Source organism: Ichthyophthirius multifiliis (assembly GCF_000220395.1).
Source record: "Ichthyophthirius multifiliis unplaced genomic scaffold scaff_1120509250278, whole genome shotgun sequence".
Lineage (NCBI taxonomy): Eukaryota > Ciliophora > Oligohymenophorea > Hymenostomatida > Ichthyophthirius > Ichthyophthirius multifiliis.
The window spans coordinates 69,919-94,631 of record NW_004086914.1 but is presented as its reverse complement, the minus strand read 5'-3'; the positions used below and the strand labels follow the sequence as shown (position 1 = coordinate 94,631).

At 16.6% G+C, this 24,713-nt stretch overlaps 4 protein-coding genes across 4 annotated transcripts, besides 30 other annotated features; 2 read left to right on the top strand and 2 right to left on the bottom strand. All coding sequences in view use genetic code 6, as the record gives it.

The window, feature by feature from the left end:
- Nucleotides 1-134: 134 nt before the first annotated feature.
- Nucleotides 135-217: a microsatellite.
- Nucleotides 218-385: 168 nt separating this feature from the next.
- Nucleotides 386-451: a microsatellite.
- A 539-nt stretch (nucleotides 452-990) lies between these two features.
- Nucleotides 991-1,077: a microsatellite.
- Nucleotides 1,078-2,661: 1,584 nt separating this feature from the next.
- Nucleotides 2,662-2,706: a microsatellite.
- Nucleotides 2,676-2,726: a microsatellite.
- A 23-nt stretch (nucleotides 2,727-2,749) lies between these two features.
- Nucleotides 2,750-2,800: a microsatellite.
- Nucleotides 2,801-2,874: 74 nt separating this feature from the next.
- Nucleotides 2,875-4,648, bottom strand: IMG5_061270 (hypothetical protein; the record flags this gene model as incomplete). Its single annotated transcript, XM_004037066.1, has 6 exons — nucleotides 2,875-3,077; nucleotides 3,187-3,772; nucleotides 3,822-3,974; nucleotides 4,021-4,095; nucleotides 4,185-4,525; nucleotides 4,570-4,648. The coding sequence occupies 6 exons, from the start codon at nucleotides 4,646-4,648 to the stop codon at nucleotides 2,875-2,877; spliced, it is 1,437 nt and encodes a 478-aa protein (XP_004037114.1).
- Nucleotides 4,104-4,181: a microsatellite.
- Nucleotides 4,649-4,871: 223 nt separating the features above from the next.
- Nucleotides 4,872-4,917: a microsatellite.
- Nucleotides 4,872-4,933: a microsatellite.
- A 435-nt stretch (nucleotides 4,934-5,368) lies between these two features.
- Nucleotides 5,369-5,393: a microsatellite.
- A 672-nt stretch (nucleotides 5,394-6,065) lies between these two features.
- IMG5_061260 (hypothetical protein) lies at nucleotides 6,066-6,872 on the top strand (the record flags this gene model as incomplete). The annotated part of the gene is made up of 4 exons (XM_004037065.1): nucleotides 6,066-6,120; nucleotides 6,177-6,186; nucleotides 6,297-6,413; nucleotides 6,821-6,872. 4 exons carry the CDS (start codon nucleotides 6,066-6,068, stop codon nucleotides 6,870-6,872), a joined length of 234 nt encoding a protein of 77 aa, XP_004037113.1.
- Nucleotides 6,873-8,899: 2,027 nt separating this feature from the next.
- Nucleotides 8,900-8,930: a microsatellite.
- Nucleotides 8,931-9,685: 755 nt separating this feature from the next.
- Nucleotides 9,686-9,733: a microsatellite.
- A 1,126-nt stretch (nucleotides 9,734-10,859) lies between these two features.
- Nucleotides 10,860-10,903: a microsatellite.
- A 1-nt stretch (nucleotide 10,904) lies between these two features.
- Nucleotides 10,905-10,985: a microsatellite.
- Nucleotides 10,935-10,983: a microsatellite.
- Nucleotides 10,986-11,097: 112 nt separating the features above from the next.
- Nucleotides 11,098-11,146: a microsatellite.
- Nucleotides 11,147-11,526: 380 nt separating this feature from the next.
- IMG5_061250 (zinc carboxypeptidase family protein, putative) lies at nucleotides 11,527-14,065 on the top strand (the record flags this gene model as incomplete). Its single annotated transcript, XM_004037064.1, has 4 exons — nucleotides 11,527-11,637; nucleotides 11,898-11,984; nucleotides 13,075-13,501; nucleotides 14,037-14,065. The coding sequence occupies 4 exons, from the start codon at nucleotides 11,527-11,529 to the stop codon at nucleotides 14,063-14,065; spliced, it is 654 nt and encodes a 217-aa protein (XP_004037112.1).
- Nucleotides 11,986-12,022: a microsatellite.
- Nucleotides 12,862-12,942: a microsatellite.
- Nucleotides 12,862-12,958: a microsatellite.
- Nucleotides 12,862-12,962: a microsatellite.
- Nucleotides 12,868-12,899: a microsatellite.
- Nucleotides 12,868-12,944: a microsatellite.
- Nucleotides 12,873-12,944: a microsatellite.
- Nucleotides 12,902-12,959: a microsatellite.
- Nucleotides 12,972-13,036: a microsatellite.
- A 341-nt stretch (nucleotides 14,066-14,406) lies between the features above and the next one.
- Nucleotides 14,407-14,444: a microsatellite.
- A 174-nt stretch (nucleotides 14,445-14,618) lies between these two features.
- On the bottom strand, nucleotides 14,619-19,044 carry IMG5_061240 (zinc carboxypeptidase family protein, putative; the record flags this gene model as incomplete). Its single annotated transcript, XM_004037063.1, has 5 exons — nucleotides 14,619-14,666; nucleotides 15,336-15,965; nucleotides 16,005-16,439; nucleotides 16,496-16,603; nucleotides 18,196-19,044. The coding sequence occupies 5 exons, from the start codon at nucleotides 19,042-19,044 to the stop codon at nucleotides 14,619-14,621; spliced, it is 2,070 nt and encodes a 689-aa protein (XP_004037111.1).
- Nucleotides 15,269-15,314: a microsatellite.
- Nucleotides 15,271-15,323: a microsatellite.
- Nucleotides 19,045-19,850: 806 nt separating the features above from the next.
- Nucleotides 19,851-19,912: a microsatellite.
- A 1,838-nt stretch (nucleotides 19,913-21,750) lies between these two features.
- Nucleotides 21,751-21,795: a microsatellite.
- Between the last annotated feature and the right edge of the window lie 2,918 nt (nucleotides 21,796-24,713).

Sequence of the window (24,713 nt, the reverse complement as noted above, 5' to 3'; positions counted from 1 at the left end):
CAATAAAACGAAAACTAATCTTGTACTTTCGTTTAGTTAGATGATATATTCAATAATTTTGGCAAAAATAAACATATATTAAAATCTTAATGTCTATTAAAATTAAATTTTTGAAATAATAAAATTAAGGATAATTTTAAATTTTAATTTTTACTTATATTTATTTTTTTTAATTTAAAATATTTTTTTATTTTATTTTTATTAATCATAATTTTTAAAAATTATAAATACATATTTTATATGTATATTTAATATTCAATATTAATTATTTCCTTATTAATTTTATAATTATTATTAATATTGAGTAAAAAATAACTAAGCTTTTTCTTAATCTATGTTTTTCATCATTTAAACAAAATTTTAATATTAACTATCTTAAGAATACTATTATTATTATTATTACAATTATTATTATTATAATTATTATTATTATTATTAATTATTATATTATAATTTTTTTTCCATCATTTTAGTTTATTTTCCACTGTTACTATAAACTGTAGATTACATTTAATTTACCATAGAAGAAGTATTTTGTGTATTCTGCGCTACTTATGCAAATTTATTCTATGTATTTATTTATGTATAATAGTTTTAATCAGATTTTTTTCCTGTACTTTCACTCATTTTTTTCGTCTAAAAACTACTTATAGGTCTTTGCTTTTTATTTGAAAACTCCTAATTTATTTTATAATTTATTCAATTTTTTTCTTACTTCTGAATTCTTTTAAAAAATATCTGTTTCAATTTTACATTCTGTATTTTGTGGTTTCGTCATGCTTTTTTATACATTATTTTGGTTTTCATCTAAATCATATACAAGCATCATACAAGTGCCTCTATTAATTTTTAAAATTTTTAATGAAAAATATAAAAAACATTTCATCATTTTCATAATTAAAAATTCCATAAGACATTTTTTGTATAATTGTATTAATTTTGTAAAATAATTAATATATAATTATTATTATTATTTTTTTTGTTAGAAAAATATATATATATATATATATATATATATATATATATATATATATATATATATATATATATATATATATATATAAGTATTTATATATAAAATTTAAATGTTAATAAATAAATAAAAACAAATTCTAAAAAATAAGATAAACCTAAAGTATTCTTTTTCATTAGATAACTAAATCTTATAAATACTTAAATATACCTACGATTTCTCCATCCAATTAATCTTAAAATTATTTTTTCGAATCTTAAAAGAAGTCAATAACTTCCTGTTCTAATTTAGAATCCTTCCACATTTCCAATATAAACTTAATTCCATATAGAGCAATTTTTTAAATCTTAAAATTTTTCGAAAATTTACTAATTTTTATAAAATAAAGCAAGAAAATCTTCCAGTCAATTCTTTCTAAAATCTTTAAATTTTTAAATGAAAATCCTAAAACCATAACTTCAAGTGTATTTTCTTTAAAATTTTCTATTAAATTTTAAAGAAGAATAAAAAAAAAATCACTATCACTTTAAAAAGCCTTTTAAAATATAAATTCTCCATCTTATTTTTCCAAAGCCTTTTTAATAATCAAAATACATTTGTTTTTTAGTTTATTTTGTTATCCATTTTTTAAACAACTTAAAAATAATTTCCAATTTCCTTCATCTTTTAAGAATTCGACTTCATTTTCTTCCACAAGTTTTTCTAATAATTCTAAACAATTCCAAACTACTTAATTTTAAGATGAAAAACATTGAAAAAAAATAATAATAAGCATTTATTTTATATTAAGGCTAATTAATTTGACTAAATCTATTCTTTTTTTACTAAAAAGCAATAACTTTCCAATATAATACATTTTATTTCTTCTAAATCAACAAAAAATAATTCATTTAAAACTTTTATTATCATTTCTATATTTTATATTTCACTTTTTCTTTTTAGTATATAACTTAAAACTTCAACATATTATTTTATTAAACTTCTAAATCCTTAGCTTTTTGTTTATTAACAAATTAAATTTTAATAGATTTCTAAAAGATTCATAATAAGGAAATTATCATGTTAAAAAATTAAGTTTCCACATTCATCATTTCCATCAACAATTAAATTTCCTAAAAGCTATAATATCATTTCTAAAATTTCATTTTCTTGGCAAAGTTTTAATATATTAGGCAATAAATTAGCTCCTATTTAGCACATAATTAAGCATTCATTTTTTCTATTGCCATAACTTATCAAAATTAATATCCAGCAAATTTCTTTTTGAACTTCCTTTTCTATTTTATTTCCTGAATTCAAAGTATTAAACAATTAAAGAACAAATTAAGTATTATTTATTAATTAAACTCTAAGATTTTCCTCTTCTTATTCATCTTAAGTATCTATTAATATGTCTCTTATTGTTACCAATCTTTTATGAAATTTTTAATAGTTTTAAATTTATAAATGGTATAATGTATCCTATATTAATTAATAAAATATTTAAGTTTTTTCAAGGTTTGTTAATGTAATTATTTCTAATTTAGTTCTTTTCAATTATATATCTTCTTTATTTTTAGAATTACGAATTTATTATTGAAAAAAATACTTTTTTTGATTCCTTAAATCTTCAAAATTAAAATACATATTTTTTGTTTTTATTGCTAATAAAAAAATTCAAAAATTTAAATATAAATATTTGGAAATTTTATAAATAAATAAAATATATATATATATAAATATATATATATATATTTATATATATATTTATATAATTTTTATTTTAATATATTTCAATTTTTATTATTTTTTTTTTAGTATTATTTTCTTATTATTTTTTTTCTTATTTTAATACATCATCTACAAAATCGAATTCTTCTCTTAAATATTTATCATCATCATCTTAATCATCTTAATTTGTGTCAATTTTAATTTTTTATTATTTCTAAATGATAGACCTGCTCATAATTTATCTTCCTTTTCTTCTATTTTTTAGATTTATTTCTCTTTCTTTTATTCTTAAATTTAAATCTTAAGTTTTTTCTTCTAAGCTTCTATTTATTTATTATTGCTTTTTTCTTTTTTTATCTATTTCTCAATATTAAGTAATAATTTCTATTTCTCACTTCCTGGTTCATCGTAAGTTGCTCTAAAATTGGTTAATTATTCTAATTTATTTTCTATATACTAAATGATAAAATAAAAATAAATAATAAATAATAATTAAAATATACATGCATCTATTTTTTAATTCTTTTGAATCTATATTAGGACTACATAAAGCATTAAATAAATCATTAGTAACTCCTGTTTATTCTCTTTCATTTTTATTAGGCTTTGCATCATATTCTTCTAAAGCTTTTATAATTTAATATATTTTTTTGCTTATTTTTTCCATATCAAGGTCTTCTCCTTCTGAAATCTATATCTTACTTATGTTTGATTTCTTCTAATTTTCCAAATATTGTTTTCTTCTTAATTCTATTTCTTTTTGTTTTTCAAGTTCATTTAATCTTTCCTTATGTTCTTTTTTATTTTTTAATAGTTTAGCTTCTTATTATAATTTTAATGCTTTTTTTATTCATAATCTTCTTCATTTTCATTATTATTTTGACAATAATATAAATTTTTTTCTTAAATATGATTTAAAATATCATTTAACTAAGAAGGATTTAAAGGTATTTTCTTTACTTAAGGAGTTTACTAAATATTATTACATGAATTATTCTCATTTTATGTCAAATAAATGTTATCTTTTTTCTCTTCATATTATTCTTATTGTTATTAATTACTATTAACATATATTTCTTAATATTTTTCCTTATAATTTTAAAATGAAATAAATATAAAATAATTATTTTTTATATACAATTATTCCATCAATAAATTATTTATAAGTTAATAGAGTTTAATATTCTTCTTATTTTCTACTAATTTTTTATTCACATCTTTCTACTTCAGCAATAAATTAATTGATTTTTTCTTTGTTTTTTTCTCTTTCTTTTTATTATTTTTCTGCTTCCTAATTTTAATAATTTAAATTTTATGTAATATTTTTGTTTTAATACTTTTTATGCTTCGTTAGCTTCATTTTCAACTTCTTTTATAAATTTGTTAACCATAGTCCAGTCGTTTTCAAAATACTTTAATAATATATATATATATATATATATATATATATATATATATATATATATCTATTATTATATATATTATTATATATATATATTACATATTTTCGTGCTTTTAATGATTCTTTTTCGTTCTTAATATAGTCTTCTAATTTATTTGTTTCTTCTTTTTTATTATTTATATTCATATTTGACAAATATATTTCTCTTTTTTTTTAAACAAATTCTGCTATTGTTTCTCTTTTTTCTTTTAAAAGATTATTTATTCTACTCATTTACTTATTTAAATCACTATCAGTTGAACTCCTTATATTTTAGAAAAATTAAAAAACTTAAAAAAAAAATACACACCATATTGGTATCTTCTTATGCTTTTTTTATTCTTCTTCTCTTTTTTAATCCCTTGCTAATGTTTCTTCTCTAGCTTTTGCCATTTTTTCGGCTTTTTTATATTTTTTTTATTTATATTTATTATTTTATTAATACCTTCTTCATCTAAAGCTCTTATAATACCAAATTTTTTAGATATTTTTGTTTTCGAGTAAAGTCTTTCTTCTATAGTCATGTCTGATGTTTTATCCTTAATTTTTTTTTTTTATATAAATTGTTTAATCGTTTTTAAATGTAACTTTTTTTTCTTATATTTCTAATTGTTAAATAAGCTGTTTTATCCATTTTTTTATAATTAAAAAAAATATATTTTTTGTTTCTAAATTAAATAAGAAACTTTCTTTCGATTATTTTCTAAGGAAAACGGATTATCAACTAAAAGTGTTTTTTCAGTCATTTTTTTATAATATGAAAATAAATAATTTTTATATATAAAAAATAAATTTTTGTATAAAAATAATTTAAAACATAAAATACTTATTTTTATTTTAAATTGTTTCAATAATATATAAATAAAAATAATTTTCTTAAAAATATTAAAATTAATATGATTAATATGCTAATGTACTATTAAATTAATTGTTTTGAGAAATTCAGTTTCGCAAATGAGATATATTTCATTGATTATTAAATTATATTTTAACAACAACAAAATATCATTTATTTATATATAATTAAATATATGAATAAAAATTAATTTTATTTAAATAAAATAAAAAAATCTTATATAATAATAAGTTTTTAAGAAAATATAATATTAAATTATTAAAAGGAAATAAATATAATATAAAATATAAATAATGTTTTTTATTTATTCTATCTTTTGTTTTTTTTGTTAAAAAAAATAAAAAACTCAATAAATACAAAATAACATTATTACCCATTTTTTCTCTTCTTTTTTTTTTTTTTTTTTTTTTTTTCTAATTAACTATTTAATAAAATTACAGGAAAAAAAAATAAAACAAAAAGCAATATAAACAAATAATATATGCAAAGTGAATAAAATATACATACTTTTAAGTATTGTCCTTATGATGGTTATAAATTTGCTTAATCAGATACTTAATGTTTTATATGTAAAAGATTAAGAGATAGTATAAGTGTAAAAAAATATATGGATTTAATATTTTATTTAAAATAAAATAAGTAACATTCAGATTCCCCATAAAAAGCCTCAAAAAAATAATGGAAAAAAATATTATATAAATAATAATATGGTATAGAAGATAACTATTTTGATAATACATTTTTAAGTTCTTTAATACAAGAGAGTATACAATAAATATTTAAATAAAAAATAATATATTATCTAAGATAACAGAAGTAATTTATAATTGCAAGAAATTGTTATTAAGACATTTGATTTGTCTTGGTCAGTTAACTTAGTCATGCTTTTTTTGATAATATTTTATAGTATGTATTCTTAAAAATTAGTAGAAGGCGTTTTAATTTCAATAATAACCATACTATGTATGATTTGTACTTTTGTTTATATTGTATTATCTAAAATAATCATTAAAACTTAAACTATTTATAAGAATTTTAAAAGATTTATTATTTTGATTTCTACTTTGTTTGTATTATCACCTATTATGAAAACTGTTAACGAAACATATGCAGATAATACAACATATGCATTATCAACTGGTAAAATATAATAAATTTTTTTAAATAAACATTAACAAAAAAAATAATAAAAAAAGGATTAATTTTGTATCATTTAATTTTTAAAAACTATAATTATGAAAACATTTGTTAGTAAAGAAAATATAATTCATTTATTGTATAATTTTTATATATTAAACCTTACTAATATACTTTAGACCTCATAGTTGGAATTGCGACTCATCTACATTAGCTGCCTATGGATTTTCTGCACTTCTTGGGTCTAGATTGCACAGAGATTTGTAAGTATTTACTCTCTTACTAAGTTCTTTAATGTAAATATAACTATATTTCATTAATTTATTTTTAGTTTAAAAATTAATAAAGATTATTTATATTTGCACAATTTTTCAAAAGATCTATTAAAGTTATTAAAAATATTTTCATTTGTAAAATATTTAAAAAAATAATAGGATTATTCATAAAATTTTTTTAAATATTGTTTAATATTTATTTCCATTGTTATTTTTTTAATTCTCTTTAGCTTTTCTAAAACAATTGCATTTTTACATATATTCATGTTTTTATATAGATTTTACTAATTTACTATATTATATTAAAAAAAAAAAAAGATTAATATCAATAACATTTATATGCCCATTATGGTTGATATGGTTATTTTAATACAAAAGGTAAATAATCAAAAAAAAAAAAATTAATAAGTATAACAATTAAAAAAAAGAACTTTTTATGGGCCTTGGGATCTTCCTAATAATGTTCAAGTCTATAACTGATTTAAAAATATTAAATTAATTAAAATGCTAGAAAATAGTTGTTTAAAATATTTAATGTGGGGGAATTTCTTATTTTTAAAAATATATAAAAATTATTTTATTTAATTAAGAGTAGATAATTTACAAATTTATATCTTCAATATATAATTTCTAATTTAGTTTATATATAAAAAAACATTTTATTATTTTTTTACTAAAATAAAAATATTCTTAAAAATTGTAAATTATCATTTATTTTTATAAAAAAAATATATAATATTTAGAAATTAATATTTTTGGATATATATTTAAATTTAACCTTTATTACTTTTTTTTTTTTTTTTTAAGAAAAAAAAAATCTTTAAAATTATACTTATAAAAATGCAATTTCTAAAAAACTTTACTCAATAGTTTTTAAAACTTAAACCAAGAAGACAATTGTCATTATAAAATATCAAATCAAATACAAACCTAAATTATAGCCTTTAATCTGAGACAAATTTTTTAAATATAAACCAACAAATTGAATAATTTAACTCCTATATTAAATAAATTCAATAAAAAGATGGCATAAATTATTCTTAAATTCAATATTTTAATAACTTAACTTAATAAATATATATATTAAAATAAAAAGGCCCTATTTAAGACACATAGATATTCCAATAACTAAAATAGCTTGAAGAATAATTAATTAATTAATCTGATGTTCTTTTATTAAAATATTCAGATGATTATATATAAACAATAATTAATATAATATAAATAGATGAATAAAAAACCTAATTTTTTTATGAAAAAATAATAAAAGTAAATATAAATAAAATTCCAATTAAATCCTTAGTATAATTAGAATATATATATAAAGATAAAATAACAATATAAATTTTACAAAAATTAAAAAATTCAACTTTAGATGAGTTAATAAGTATAGACTCATTAATATTCAAAAGCACAAACAAGGACTTAATAAAAGTTTTTTTTTAAATTTATTCTGAAAATTTAAATGATAAAACTTATTTATAATAAATTGTTTATTCCTTAAAAATATTCGAGAATTTTCAAAAATTTGAATTTCCTTAATAATTTTAAAATTTATAAACTATTATTTAAAAAAATTTAATTAAATTTAATGAAACTTAACTTATAAAAATTATTAACTTTTATGATAAAAATATAAATATTTCCAAAAATATGTATTAAGACCCGTTTTTGCTTGATCTAGTAGTTTAATTAACAGAATTAAATCTTTAATAACTTCCAAAATTACTGAATTATTATGGTAATAAAGAAATAAATAAAGAATTTGCTTAAAACTTTTCCTAATTTATTCGTTTAGATAGAAAAATAGCATTTTTCGTAAACTAATCAAATCTACCCAAAAACAGAATATCAACGTAAAAATATTAATAACTATTTATATATATTTTTTTTGTTTAAAAATAAGAATTTTGAATGAAATATAATAATAAAATAATGAAGAGTATTATAAATTATTGGATTATTTAAAAAACTATGAAATAAAAAATATTTATATGTATACTAATCTAATAAAATTCTACAAATTACAAAGGCCTGAAATTTTAATAAATATTACTAAATATATAAACACAAAATTAGACTAAAAAAACTTTGATATTTAAAAAGAGATATATTTTTGTAATAACTTATTTGATTTGAACCTTTACTACATTCCTTTAGTACTATTATAAAATATTTTAATTGAAAAACTAAACGAAATAAATATTGATACGTCTTCTAAGTTTATTTCGTTACTTTAATTCATTTCGATTTCATCTTTGTATTCTTAGAATGATTAATTAATAAATACATTTGAAAAAAAGGCTATTTCTATATTAATCGATTGTCCTTTTTAATTAAATTATGACTAAATTCTTACTTATCTAATATACTTACCAGATAATTGTTTTCATGAATTTACTTAACTTTTATTTTCTTAAAAAGATATTATGTTTTCCCCTTATTTTATATTTTATAAAAACACCGAAATTTTAGTTTAATAAGGTAAGATATCTCTTTAATAATGTATTTTAAATAACTTTCATTTAAAATAACTTTATGAAAACATCAAAAAAAATTTTCTTAAATAAATATAAGCACCATTATAATTAAAATATATGTCTAGATTAGAGGAAGAAGTGTATATATCATTACAATATCACATAAATGAATATTTTTCAGAAAAAAATATTAAAGTTTTCCCAATTAAGCATTATATATTTAATTATGAAATAGATTTTTTAATTCAAAATGAAAATACTACTCTTCATTTAGATATTAATGGGCCTACACATCAGTTTTTGAATGAAAAAAATACATATTCTTATCGAAGTTAATTTAAAATTAAATTTTTATAGAAACGGGTTAAATATGATGTAGTAAATTCTAATGATTTTACTACTTAAGATAGAGATGTTTTAATTAAAAATATTATTTTTAAGTATTTTTAATGAAAAAATTATTTTTTCTTTAAACTTTTTTTTATTATTAGTATTATTTATTTATTTATTTAAAAAAACAAAAATTAAATATATTGAAATTTTCAATGTTTTTTTAGTTATATATAAATATTGCTTGCTATATATTATTCCTTTATCAAAAGTTTCGAAAATTTAATTTTTTTAATATTTATTATTAATAAATCTATATTATCTTATGATATATTTTATATATAAAACTTTAGAGGATTTACTTATTTTTGGATAAAATTGTCTTAAAAAATAAATTAAGAAAAACATTAATTTATAAAAAAACCTTTAAAAAGTGATGAATTTAAATTAGTTTCTAAAAAATAAATATTAGAAGATATTATAATAATACCTTTTTTTATAATGCATTTTTTTTTATAATACCTTTTTTTACGGTACCTATTATAACATAAGAGAGTATTTATTTAATTTTTTTAAAAATTTCAACTGGATTAATATTATAAATATTTCTTAATTTTATATTGTTTTATAAAATTTCGTTTATTAAGCTCAAATTTTATTTTCTTTCTTTTTACTTTTAAAACTCAGGATCTTCTTTTTTTCAAAATTGCAGTATTTCTAAAGGATGAGTATATATCACCAGCACTATATATATTTACTTATAAATAATTATATACATTTTTTCATATTACATTAATTGAAACCCTTAAATAACTAGGATTATATAAAAAAATAAAACAATAAAAGGTAAAGTACTAGTAATAAGTAAATAATATCTTACATAAAAAATTTCTTTTATCCATAAGAAAGTGGATTCACGATATATTGTATATTATAGACGCATAAAAAAACCGTTATTATATCCTGGTATTTAATTTTTTTATTCATATAAAACTCTTCTATGAATTATTTAATATCAGATATAATATATATTCCTATTCTACAATTAAAATTTGTTAGTTTATTAATCAAAACTCCCTATATACTTCTTTTATTCAAAAAATATGCACTTTGTTTAAATAACTTTCTTTATTAGCATCTAATCTATATGATTTTAATAGAAATCAACTTGAATAAATTAAAAACCCCTTATTTTTGTGTTCAAATTTCTATTAAAACTAATTGGGATTTGTATATTATTTTACATTTATATTTTATATGTGATTTAACTTTATTTTATTTGTTTTAAAAATTATTTTTTATAATTTTTTGTTTTTTTGATTTTTATTATTCTATTTCTTATTTAAGTTTAAACCCATTCAAATTCTAATAAAAATATATAATAATTACAAATTAATATTTTTTATAGTTATTCTATAATATTATTTAATTAAGTTTTCATTATTTCCACTTCCTATAAAAACTTACTTATTATGGGTATGTGTTTAGGGATTCTTATTTATTTTATATTTGTAAAGAATCTTATTTATTTTAGATTTATTTATTTTACTAAATAACTAATAATTATAGGAATTTATTATTTCTGGTTTCTATATTATATTTTAAATGTAGTTATTATAATTATTCCTTTTATTATTTAAATATTATATTTATATTTATATATGAAATATTAAATATAATATATAATATAATAAATATAATCATTTTATTTTTATTTAAATTATTTAATTTAATTTTTTAATTTATATTAATATTTATTTAATTATTATTATATTTTTTAAATAGAAAGTATAATTAACGGTTAATAAAATATAAAAAAAATCAAGTATAAATTTTGTTATACATATATTAATGAAAGTAATATATTTTAAAAGTTTAATTAATTAAAATAAAAAATTTAAAAAAAATTAAATATATTATATTTAATATAAATAAAATAAATTAAAATATACAATATAAAGTAAATTTATTATTATTTTTTATTTATTAAAAAAAATAATTTTAAGTTATTAATACAATTTTGATTTCCATTTTATTTTAATAATTTAAAAAAGGATTTACTTTTACAATATAATAAATTTAAAGTAATTTTTATTTAAAAAACTAATAAATACATTTATGTAAAAAGATTATTATAATAACTAAACAAAAATATTTACTTTTTTATTAAATTAAAAATATAAAAAAATAATATAACAACATTTTTTATATAATTGTATAAAATAAAATTTTATATAAATAAATAAAAATAAAATTAATTTAATAATAAGATTAATAAATTAAAATAAATAAAATAATAAAGAAATAAAAAGAAAAATAATTATATGAATATTCCTTAACATCAAGATTTCTATTTTGAAGATAATAAAATATTATTTTCTAGTAACTTTGATTCAGGAAACTGTGGTAATGTAATTTAAATCGCATAGGATGAAGTAAATATTATTTTTTGAAAAAAAAAATATATATGTCAATTGGGTTAAAATAAAAATACAAAGTATTTTAAAGTATTCATTATATCCAGCATCTGATTATAACTCAGACAAATAAGAAGAAGGATGGTCTAAAAGTTGGTTTTATTTTTATGTTAAAGGATTTACATCTTAAATAAAATTTAATATTATCAAATTGAAAATGCTTTATATATTATGGGCAGTAAAAAATAATAAAAATATCAATTTTAATAATTTAAAAGAATGATAATACATCTTCATATAGACCTGTATATAGAATAGGTAAAGAAGGATAATAGAGAAGATTAGAAATTTAACCATAAATATAAGTAAATAAATAATTTATAAATAATTAAATTATAAATAAAAATAAAGTATAACAATGAATAAAACATACTTACACTAAGTTTTACTTATGACTTTGCATAAATAAGTACAGATGAATGTGTTTATTTTAGTTTTAGTTATCCTTATAGCTATGATAGATATATTTAATATATTGATAATTTATATGCACTAAATCAGGATTCAAATGAAATATATTTAAATAAAGAAATATTTGCATATACCCCAGAAAAAAGAATTATTTATTTACTAACAATAACATCTCATGATAATAAAATTCCTGATTCTTAAGAATCTTATTTAAATGATGATTTATTTCCTAATAGAAAAAATGAAAAAAGAACTCCTAAATTTAAGACCTCAAAATAAATTATATTAATATCAGCAAGAGTTCATCCTGGGGAAACACCTTCAAGCTATGTTTTGGAAGGAATAGTAAACTTTTTATTAAATAAGAATGATATAAGATCTTTTTTATTAAGAAAATATTTCGTTTTTTATATTATACCAATGCTTAATCCTGACGGAGTCTATAATGGTCATTATAGAATGGATATATATAATTAAAACTTAAATAGATATTATAATATTGCTAATCCTATTAAATAACCATCAATATTTGCAATGAAAAGTTTAATTAATTATCTACATCTAGAAAATAAATTAGCATTTTATATTGATTTACATTCACATGCAGCTAAAAAAGGAATGTTTGTGTTTGGTAATGCAATTGAAGATTTTTCATAGCAAGTAGAAAGTTAAGTATTTGCCAAAATAATGGCATAAAATGATCCTTATTTTGAATATAATAATTGTAATTTTTCAAAAACTTAAATGAAGGCTAAAGTAAAAAATAAATGTATATATAATATTAATAAAAAAAATATAATAAAATAAAAAAATAAATATATAATTAAATAATAAAATAATGATAAATATAAAATTAAATATATTAATAAAAATTAATTGAAATATATATAAGATATATTTTTATTTATTTATATATATATATATATATATATATATATATATATATCTTATTTTTAATTAACTTTATATTTTTATTATAAATAGGATAAATTAGAAGAACTTACTAAAGAGGGATGTGGACGAGTTTATTTATACTAAGTTACTAAAATATTACATAGTTATACTTTGGAATGTGGATTTCACCATTCTATAAATAAAAATGAATTGCAAGATGAAACTAATAAAGAATTAATTTTAAATATTAACTAAAAATAGTTTTGTTTAGATAAACAATCAGAAATTTAAGATTGTAATCCTGTAATTGTGAATAATGGGAAAATTCTATTTACTGAAAATACCTACTAAAATACAGGAAGAGCAATTCTTATTAGTATTTTGGATATATTTGATAAAAATCCCCATTCAAGAATTCCAAATACTACTTTTTAAAATACAGATAATTTAAGGAAACAACTAGCTTATGAAATAGCAAGAACCGAACGTTTTAGAATTGAAAATGCATATTCTTACAGTAAAGCTAAAAATATATTAAATTTAATTTAATCAAGCTTTTTTAAAAAATTTATTTAAATGGATACTTTTTGTCTTATTAATTTTCCCTTTGATTCTTTACCTGAATAAATCAGAGATAACTTTTTAAAAAAACATATTAGAAATTAATATGAAAATAGTAAAAACTCTATATGTTTACCTCCTAAATATAATAATAACTTTTCATCCTCTTTAGAAAGACAAAATATAATTGGAATTTAAAAAGAAAAAGATAAAGTTTTAAGGAACAAAAACATTAGTTAATATGAAAAATAAAACAATTAAAATTAATTATGTTCTTATAAAAACATTAAATATTCTCAAGAGTTATCTATTCCTTCAATCAGATAATTTCAACTCTAAGAAACTTCCGAATATCAATTTATTTTACGAAAAAAATAAAAACAAATCTGTAATAATAATCAAAATAATCGTAATAATAATTAACTCTTATAATCTTAATAAATTTTTAATTTTGATCATTTAAGTTAATCTACAAATATAATTAACAAAAGATAATAGGAATATTAAGGAAAATAATTGAAAATATATAAAAATATGTTTAAATTTGAAAAAAAAAAATTCCCAGTTAAGAAAAATATTAAATTAAATATTTTAGAAAATAATAGAAAAAATGAGGATATTTAAAAAAATATAATTAATAAAATTAATTTAAATGTTTAAGATATTTAAGTGAAATTTCTAAAATAAAATAGCCAATTTCCAATTATTTAAAACGATTATCTAATATAAAGTAAAGCATTTAGAGAAGATAATATGAAAAAAATTAAAATACTAAACAAATATTTATAAAGAAAATCAAATTGATAATAAATAAAGCAAAACATAGATTATTTTATAAAAAATAACAATCAAATTTATTTTTATATAAATATTATATTTATATATATATATATATATATTCTTTTTTTCATTTAAAATAGTTTTATAATAAAAATATTTATTAATATCTAAAAAAAAATCTATATAAATTTATGCATAATAATGAATATAGTATTCAAATCTTATTAATTTTCCCAATTAATCTAGAATATTATTTTTTATTTTCATACTTTGTATTTTACCATTTAATACTTTCACTGGCTTTCTATTTCTTTTATTTATCTAAAGTATCTATAATAATTCTATTTTATTTAATAACACTATTATTATCTTAAAAAGGAATTTATTATTAAGTATTTATAATACTTCTAATCTTTCTAATAATATTTTCTTAATTATTTATTTAATTGCCTTCATTTTTTTTATCCTATTGTTTTATTCTAAAGTTGCTTTTTATAGTTTTTCTTTTATTTAACTCAGTTTTTTATTTTCTTTTATTTTATTTTAGACTACTACCTGTATTTTTTTTTCTTTCTAAACTATATTCTGTATTTTCTTAAACTTCGAATTTATTCTAATATTCTTCTAATAATAACTAACTTTAAATTTTTTCTTTTTTAGTGCTTTAGGGTCTTTATTTAATATAACAGTTTTCTTCATCTTCTCTTATTTGCTTTTAATTTAAGTTATTTTGATAATACTTTGATTCTTCGAAACTATTTTTAATTCCTGTATTTAAATAAACCCATAAACACTTTAAAACCTTATCTAAATTTTCACCTTATGCTGCTATATGCCTTTATAACTTTCGTAAATAAGAACAATATTTAAAAGGTTATTATTTTAGTAGATTATAAGCCAATTTAATTTTTAAAGTCTATTAAATAATAAATTGATAAGTATGTATATATATATATATATATATATATATATATATTTATAAATATATAAATTTATATGATTTATTTTACTGCTAAAGTTTAATAAACAGTATTTGGTATTCTAGAATAAGGATGTAATTTGTAATAATCAAGAAAAGAATCACATAATGCTTCACCTACCTATTCATAAATTTCAGGAGTATAAAAAACAGAACTCTTTTAAATTTTTTAATCCAAATTTTTTATAATTATATCTTTATCATAAATTTTATTTTATTATAGGCCTAAATCTTATTATCTATATTATTATTATACTAATAAATTTATTATATTTCCTGTATTGTAATTACATTCTAAAGTATAAAAAAGATTTAGTTTAGTCGCCTTTTTATTTTATTTATAATATATAAATTAACAAAAAATAACTTTATAAAGCGCAACTCTTCCTGCACCTTCTTTCGATAATCCATCTCCTTTATCTTTAATATACATATTTTTTTCTGTGAAATTACAAGCTTCATAATCAAAGTAAGGTGAATTTATTGCTACTAAGCGTGGAAAAAGGCAAGTATGAACTTAATTTTTTAAATCAACACAATTTCCATACATAAATATTCCTTTCTGACCAGCATGCGCATGCAAATCAATGTAAGAACAGAGTCTTTTTGTTTCACTTAAATTTACTACTAATTATTTTATTGAATAAACTGATGGATGATTCTATATTTTTTTTATTTTAAAATTTTTATTTAAATTTACTTATATAGATGGATTTATATAAAACCTATTTAAATTTAAACCTTAAGTATCTGTTCTATAATAACCTCTATAAACTCCATCAGGATTTATCATTGGAACAATATAAAATACAAAATTATCAAGTAGAATTTAGCTTCTTTAATCTTTTTTATTCAAAAGTTATTTTATGATTCCATTTAAGACATGTGAACCTGGTACTTCACCTGGATGGACTCTAGCAGAAAGGAAAATATATTTCTTTTTTTTAAAAATATAAGGAGGATTTTAAGAAACAAAAAAAGATTATTTTTCAAAATTTTCTATTTCTTTATTTTTATGAGATGTTATTGTAATTAGTTCTATATTTCTTTTTTCTAATGAATGACTTAATATACTTCTATTAAAATATATTAAAGAATCATCTTAATATTTATTTTCATAATAAGATAATATTTCCTTAATTTTTTATTTATATTTAAAGAGAGAGTGAAAAAAATAAAAATTATTTATACTTAATTTTCTTCATAAGAAAAGGGATAAGTAAATGAAAACCAAACTTTTTCTTATTCAATTTCGAATTTATATTACCAAGAAACTTCAAGTCCTACATCAGGTTTTTCCTTTATTTTTATTATTTATTTTATTCAAACCTTTTTTTTTACATTTTTTTACTTAATAGCTTATATTGCCTTTTACTCTTTCCCATATATTATTTAAAGAACTTTTATATGTTGGTGCCATCCCTTCTCTAAATAATTTATTCTTTTAAAATAAAATAAAATTATTTCATCGAAAATTTAAAAATTCATTTACTTAAAAATTCATATTTTTAATAGTAAATTATATTAAATTATTATCAGCTAAAAATCCAACTACTGAAAAATAAAACCATGTTCTATAATTAGTGGCTTTTTAAGTATTTTTGCAATCATTTGATATCCATAAATCGAACTTTTTTAAAAAATTAAATATAAATCAAAAGGAAATAATTTTTATATTATTACTTAATTATTTGAAACTTTTTATACTTTTTCTAAATTTCCTGAATCAAATTAACTGTCAAATACAACTTAATCAAAATAATGTTTAGATTATTATGGATTTAAATCAATTCTACAGTTAGAAGGAAGACTTTTGTTATTTCTATCTGCTTTAAAATCGTACATAATTTAAATTTTAATAATTATATTAATTTTTGAAAATAAATATCTAATAAATATAAATAAATTTTGACTATAAATATAAAATTTAATAAAAAATATGCAAGAAAATTATTATTTTTTTTAATTTTTTGTTTTTAAAGAATAAAGTATATTAAAAGTATATTGATAAATAACATGAATTACTATAAATATGTTAAATATTTTTGTAATAATACTATAAATTATTAAAATAAATACTTATCAGTTAAAATTAATAAAAATAAATTTAAAAATACTGCATTATAATAAATAATTTTTTATTTAAATTAGCATTAAATTAAATTTAACTTATAAGAAAAATAAAAATAAAACCGAAATTTAAAAAAAAAAAGTACATTTATTTTTTATTTCCCTTTATTTAATTTTTTTCACTCTTTTATAAATGTTTAATAACTAATTTTTATTCTTTATTAAATTATTTTGAAAATACTTTCTTCATTATAATCTCTTAACCTTTTTTAGAAAAACTAATTAAAGTTAATTATGTTATTTGTATCCCAAATAAAAATATTATTAAGATTTAAAACAATAAACAAATCATCTATTAAAAAAAGAGTATCTCTTACTCTTTCAGAAGCATTATTATGATTTTCATATCTTTGTATTTCAGGATATAGTAAAAATATCAGAAGTTTAATCACTTTGAAAAACTAAATCATAAACTCATAATTAATAGAAAAATCTTTATTCCAGAAAACATCAGTAAGTATAGCCGTAATGCTCTAATTTAGTTCTATATTTTTTAGAATCTAAACATTTTTATGTATATCTTAAAAGAATAGACTTGTAATTACAGAAATATCTTTATTTAATGCTGCTATTATAAGTTTAGCTTATTCTTAATCCTTAAGAAAATACAACCATTCTTAATCTGTAAATTCAAATTATTTTTCTTTTTATTATAATTTTTCTGTTAGTCCATGAAGAAGTACTAATTCTTACTTAATTAAACCATATTAAACAATTTTTAGTAAATCTTTAATCTAATGCATATTTTTTAATAATATAACCTTTCCATTAACTGAATAATCATTAATTCTTTCAAGAACTTTTCTTAAAAAGGAGGCCTTTCCTTTTTCGAATTCGATTCTTTTTAAAAGCATATAAAAAACTTCTGAAATTTTTTGTTTTTCTTCGATTTTTTAAATATATTCTTCTGCTTAATTTTAAGCTTCGTCTAATTGTTTCTCATCATATTCTATTATGTTTAATCCTGTCCACATATCTTTTACTTCTTTTTCTTTAATGTTATCATAATTTATAACGTTTAAAATGTTAATTTTTCCTGTTTCTAATATAAGTCTTTAATTAAATAAACTAGACTCAAATAATTCTTCCCATGAAATCCTATCTTCTTCTTTATAAATTAACATTCTTTCACAGATTTTTTTTAAGTCTTCACTATAGTTAGGTTTATCAGGACATTTAACAGGATTTTTTTTTTAAATTTCCACTAATTGAACTTAATTCTTCATGTATTACATATATGGATAATCATTATACATAATCCAATAAAGTGTACATCCTAGTGAATAAATATCACATTTATGAGTATAATTTCCTTACAAAACTTAAGGAGAAAGTGTAGTAAGAGTACCTTTATAGCTTTTTTCAATTTCTTTTTCTTTTACTTCCTTTGCAAATCCAAAATCTGCTACTTTCAAAACATTATTGTTGACTAATATATTTTGAGGTTTAACATCTCTGTGTATAAGGTTATTTTTTCTTAAATATTTAAATGCTTCTAATATTTAAGAAAAATAATAACGAATTTCAATTTCTGTAAGATCTTTCTTATTTAATTATTGTCCTTTTCTTCCTAAAAAATCATACAAATCACCATGTTAACAAAATTCCATTATCATATAAATTGTATTTTTATATTTCTTTACATCAATTAATGATACAATATTAGGATGATTTAATTTTTATAAAGTTTATATTTCGGCTTTTATAGATTCAAAATCATCATCTTTTTCTATTTTCTCTATTTTCTAAATACCTACATTTATATTTAAATTCATAAGTTTTATTGCAATATATTATTCAATTAATTCTTTTTGTTTAATTGGAACATACATTCCTTTGTATACACATCCAAAAGCACCTTCACCTAATACTTAAGATTCACAATACATAAATTTATCTATAACTGTATACTTCTTGTTCTTAATTTTTAAATATTTTAACTTATCTAAAGCCATTAAAAAATAAGATAAATAATTAATTAAATATAAAAAACTTAAAAATAATTTAAATGTAAATAAATAAATATTTTTCTATTTTATTTAATAAATATTTTTTAATTTTTAATAAAAATATCTATATAAAAAATGTTTGAATATATTGAAGATACGACTTAGTTATTTTTGAATATAATTAATAATATTAAAAGAAGAAGATGTATTTAAATCTTTTTGGATAATGTTGATAATATATCCTAGAATTAATATTTAAGTGATTTAAATGGTTAGATTGAAAAAAATATTATTTCTGAGGCTATTTTAGAAAATTAGAAATCCCAATAAGGGAATGATAATGATTAAAATCTTAATTAATAAAAAATGTAATAATAAAAATAAAAAATTAGGAATTTAAAATATGGAGATATTGTATATTTGAAGCATTTTGTATAAAAAAGATATAAAGGAGTTTTAATAGGTTCATATAAAATTAAATATATAAACATAATTATAAAATAAATAATACATAATAAATATAAAATTATATTTATTTAATATTTTTATGTATGATTAATATAAATATATATAATTTATTTTATTTACAGAATTTTATATTTTTTTATTTTTTTTTAATTATATAATAAATATAGCTGATGGTAATATTTCGAATAATATTGAATGTTAATCCTAAATTATTAATGATTTAGATTAATATGAAAATTTAAAGTTAAATAAGTTTAAATCTAATATTTCTTTTTATTCTAAAAATATAGATAATTAAAGTTAGAATCTTTATAAATACTCTTAAATAGACTCTCTAAAACACTAATAATAAATAAATTTATAAAAATATTATATTTAAGGGAAGAATGCATTCTAGTAATTTAGAAAATGTTTATTTCAAATTATACCTGAAAAAAAATATATAGCAACTTAAGCCTATATAGATTTTCTTAAAAAATAAAATTTAATAGGTTTTTAAAATGAATCTTAGTTATCAAATTTCGAATAAAATTATAAAAGAGAATTCGAAGAGAACTATTTAGAAGAAAAAATAAATTAGGTCAAGAAATTTGTTATGGATAAGTATTTTAGTTAAAACATATTTATAGTGGAAAAATAATAAAATTTGATCCTGATAATTTAGTAGTTGAAAATGGAAGCAGAAGAGTTAAATATTAACTTTATAAAATTATTTATTTATTTTTATATTAAATTAAAGATTTATTTGAGTAATAATCCTAATGATTATTCTAATTTAATTATGAAACCTAATATTTAATAAAATGATGATTAAAGGAAAATAAATAGTTCTGATTAAATAATTATTCAGTCAAAAAAAGATGAATATAAAATACATGTGTAAAACGGTAACTAATAATAACTATTGGAAGGATTAGAAGTAAATATATCTTAATCATCAGAAAATTCTGTTATGAAAATAAGGGTGTATTAGGATATAGATGAAATTAAGGTAAATAATATATAAAAGACATAGTTTATAAATTATTATTTAACATATAAATTTTTTATTAATTATTATAATTAAAAATAATTTATATAATATTAAATAAAATTTTAATTCATTTTAAAAAAATATATAATTTTATGGTAAAACTATTTAAATTAATATATTTTTTTTTAGTTAACTTCATTGTTTAATTATTCTTATGTAAAACCTTGTGATATTGTTACCTTATTTTGTAAAAACTTAAATGGGTATTTAGGAGTATATTCAAAGCTTAATTTTGAATAACTGATTTAAACTAGAGATGTGAATTTTGAATCAATTAACTAAAAATACTAATAAGAATATATTAATACAAATGATAATTAAATGTCTTAAAATTTTTTAAATTAATATGAATTATATATTTGTAAAGCTTTTAATTTTAATATTTAATAAAAATAATAAAAAAACATTTCTGAAGAAAATTAAAATAAAAAAATAAAAAGCGAATTTTTACTTCATACCTTTTGGGAATTATAAGAAGTTATTCCTAATAATAGTTAGAATTTATATTATTCAAAAGCATATTTAATAAGAAATATTTCTACTGGGCTTTATCTTTATAGAGATTAAAATAATAATTTAGGATTATCTTATGGAGGTGAAAAATAAGAATAATATGAATTTGTTTTTTAAAATTGCACTTAAAATGATTAAAAAATAAAATATGAATAGGTTATTTCGATTTGTACTTATAGTTTATATTTAAATAAAACTATGGTAGTTAGTATATAAGATAATAGTAATATTCCTTATTAAAAATAAAATAAATTAAAGAATAGAATTAGTCTTTCAAAAATAGAAAATTAAAATGAAAATAATACCTCATTATTTTTAATATAATAAGTACAAAAAATTTAAATGTAAATACAATTATTATATACTTTTTTTTATTAATATATATATTTTTTTTTATTTAGTATTTTTGCTTAAAATGCTTATTATGTGAATAAAAGATTATTAAATTTTTATTTATTTCTTTAAGATTGGGGAAATGTAAATGAAAAATCAAAAATAACTTATAAAGATAAAGATACTAACAATATTCTTAAAACCTTATAAAATAAATCTGAATAACTTAAAATAGAATTAGTATAATTACAAGACTTCATAAAGAATTACAAAGAAATTATTTAAAACAATAAGAAACTTTTTATAAAATCTAATATTATAGATTTATTATTTGCAATATTAAAATAAATACATTTCAAAATTTATGGAAATTAAGAAAAATAATTATCTGGAGAAATAAGATATGCAACATAAGCTTCAAAGTTAGCTAAAGAAAAGTTATAGGAACTAATAAATTAAATATACTAAATTATATAAACTCTAATATATGAAAACAGTGAAATAAGTTCATATATAATTGAATAAAAGCAAAGTTATTTAACCTTTTTAATTTAATAGTTATATTATGAAGAATAAGATAAAGTAAAAAGTGTTCTTATAAGTTGTGTAAGATGGATGGAAAATGAAATAAATATATAAAACGAAGAAACAATAATAAAATTTTGGATAGGAAAGCTAGAATAAGTAACTTCTCGAAATATTGAATTTTAAAAGTTTGTACTATAGATGTTATAGTATATTATTTAAGATAAAGAAATGAATTCAATACCATAGTGTTAAAGATATTGTAAAAAATAATTAATAGATGAGAATAAAGGGTAAAAGTTTTTAAACTGTTTAATTAGATTTAAAGAAATAGATAATATACCTATAGTTATATTTAATGTAGAAAAATAAAATATAGAAACCTTTATAACAGATAATAAATAATTTATATTAGAATATAATAATAATTTATTAGTAAAATAACATAATAGTTTCTATATGTTAAATTTATAATAGAACGAATTTTATTTAGATTTTTTTAATTTAGAAAATTATAGTTAAAAGCAAGAAAATAATAACATTAAAAATTATATAGATTATTTAATAGAGGTACTAAAATTATATGTGGAATTGATAAAAGGAAGAAATGATAAAAATATAATAATGTTAAACTAAAAAATAGGTATTAATGAAGCATTTGTTAAATTAATATTAGATAGATATATTATTATAAATAAAAAAACTAAACTAGAAAATTCATATTATAATGATAAAGAAGATTTTTAAAATTAATATAAAGAAAATGTAAATATAGAATTAAAAAAAAAAAAATATAAAATGCAAATCAAAATATTATTAATAACTAAGATAATGTAGATTAGGTAGCTCTAGAAATTTATAAAAAGTCATTGCATTTTGTTAATTTATTCAATAGTTTTATACCTTTTTATAAGTATTTAATTTTAGATAGATATCCTCTTTTTAGAATTTCAAGAAATGATATATATTGCCTCTTTTTTTAAGATATAAAAAATTTTAAAATATATGATATATCTTGTAAACTGTTTTAATCTTTTTCTAAATACAATAATAAAAACGATATTTTTACTTAAAATATTATGTCAAACAACGTTATAAGTTAGAGTCAAATTAATAATAATATTCCTAATGATTAATAATTACTTGATATAATTTAATAGGAAGATGATATATATAAACATTCCTAAACAATATTAGATATTATTCTAATTAATTCTAATAAAAGTTATCTACCAGATCATGAATAAATTGAAAGCTTATTTGATTTTATTGATGAATAAACTATTACAATTTATACAAAAAATATAATGAATACTTTCTAATCTATGCTTTAAGTAATTCTTTATAGAATTGATTTAGGTTATAATAATCTTAAAACAAATTAATAAATAATAAAATATATTCATAATATATTTTTAGCCTATATAGTATATAATAATAATAATTTTAATTATTAATAATACAAGACTAATTGGGTTTTTCATTTTTTACTTAAAAACTTTCGTTTTTTAAATGATAAATAAATTATTAGCGATCATTTAATTTAAACAATAAAAATTTTAAATATTTTAAATATTTTAGAATCTAATATTACTTATAGTGGTTAAATATAAAGATATTTAAATATGAACTTTTAATTTAATTTAAAAAAAATAAAAGTTAGAAAAATTAAAAAGCCAATTAAAATCAATATATAGATTAAAACTTAGTATAAATTAGTTATAATTCAAGCTTTTATTCAAATACATATTAAAATACAGTAAACTAAATTTTATTTAAAAATAATTAATAATTGAGTAAATTTAAAGCTTAAACTGTATATGATAATTAAGATAATATTTTATAGCCACTTCCTTTTGAATTTGATATTTTAATTTAATCTAATTTGCATAAATATGATAAATATAAGGAATAGAGTTTGATTTAAATTTTAATTAATAATAATTAATAAACAGATATTAAATAAAATTAAAATATTAATTAATAATAGGTATAATAAAAATTAAAAAAAGCAAATATAGCAACAATAATATATATGACATTAGAACACACATAAGATAATTTAGAATTAAAATAAAATCTTCGAAAAATTTTTAAAGAATACTTAAATAAAAGTTAAAAGAATATTAAATAGATAAGTAAAATGGTGATTATAGTTGATGAATTTGAATAAGAGTTAATAAAAATCATAAATGGTGATAATAATAATAAATACTCTATAAAGATAATGAAAAAACTTTCAATAAAGGCTTTGAATTATATTCAAAAAAAAAACATTAATTTGATATAATCCAATAACATTAGAAAGATAAACTTAAATTAGGATATGACGAATTTAAAAATGGTTTAGATAAATACATTTAGCTTTTTAAATTAGATGAATTGAATTAATATCAAAATATTTAATAGTTAAAAGACAAGAAATAATATTTAATATTTCTTTAGAATATATTTAGAA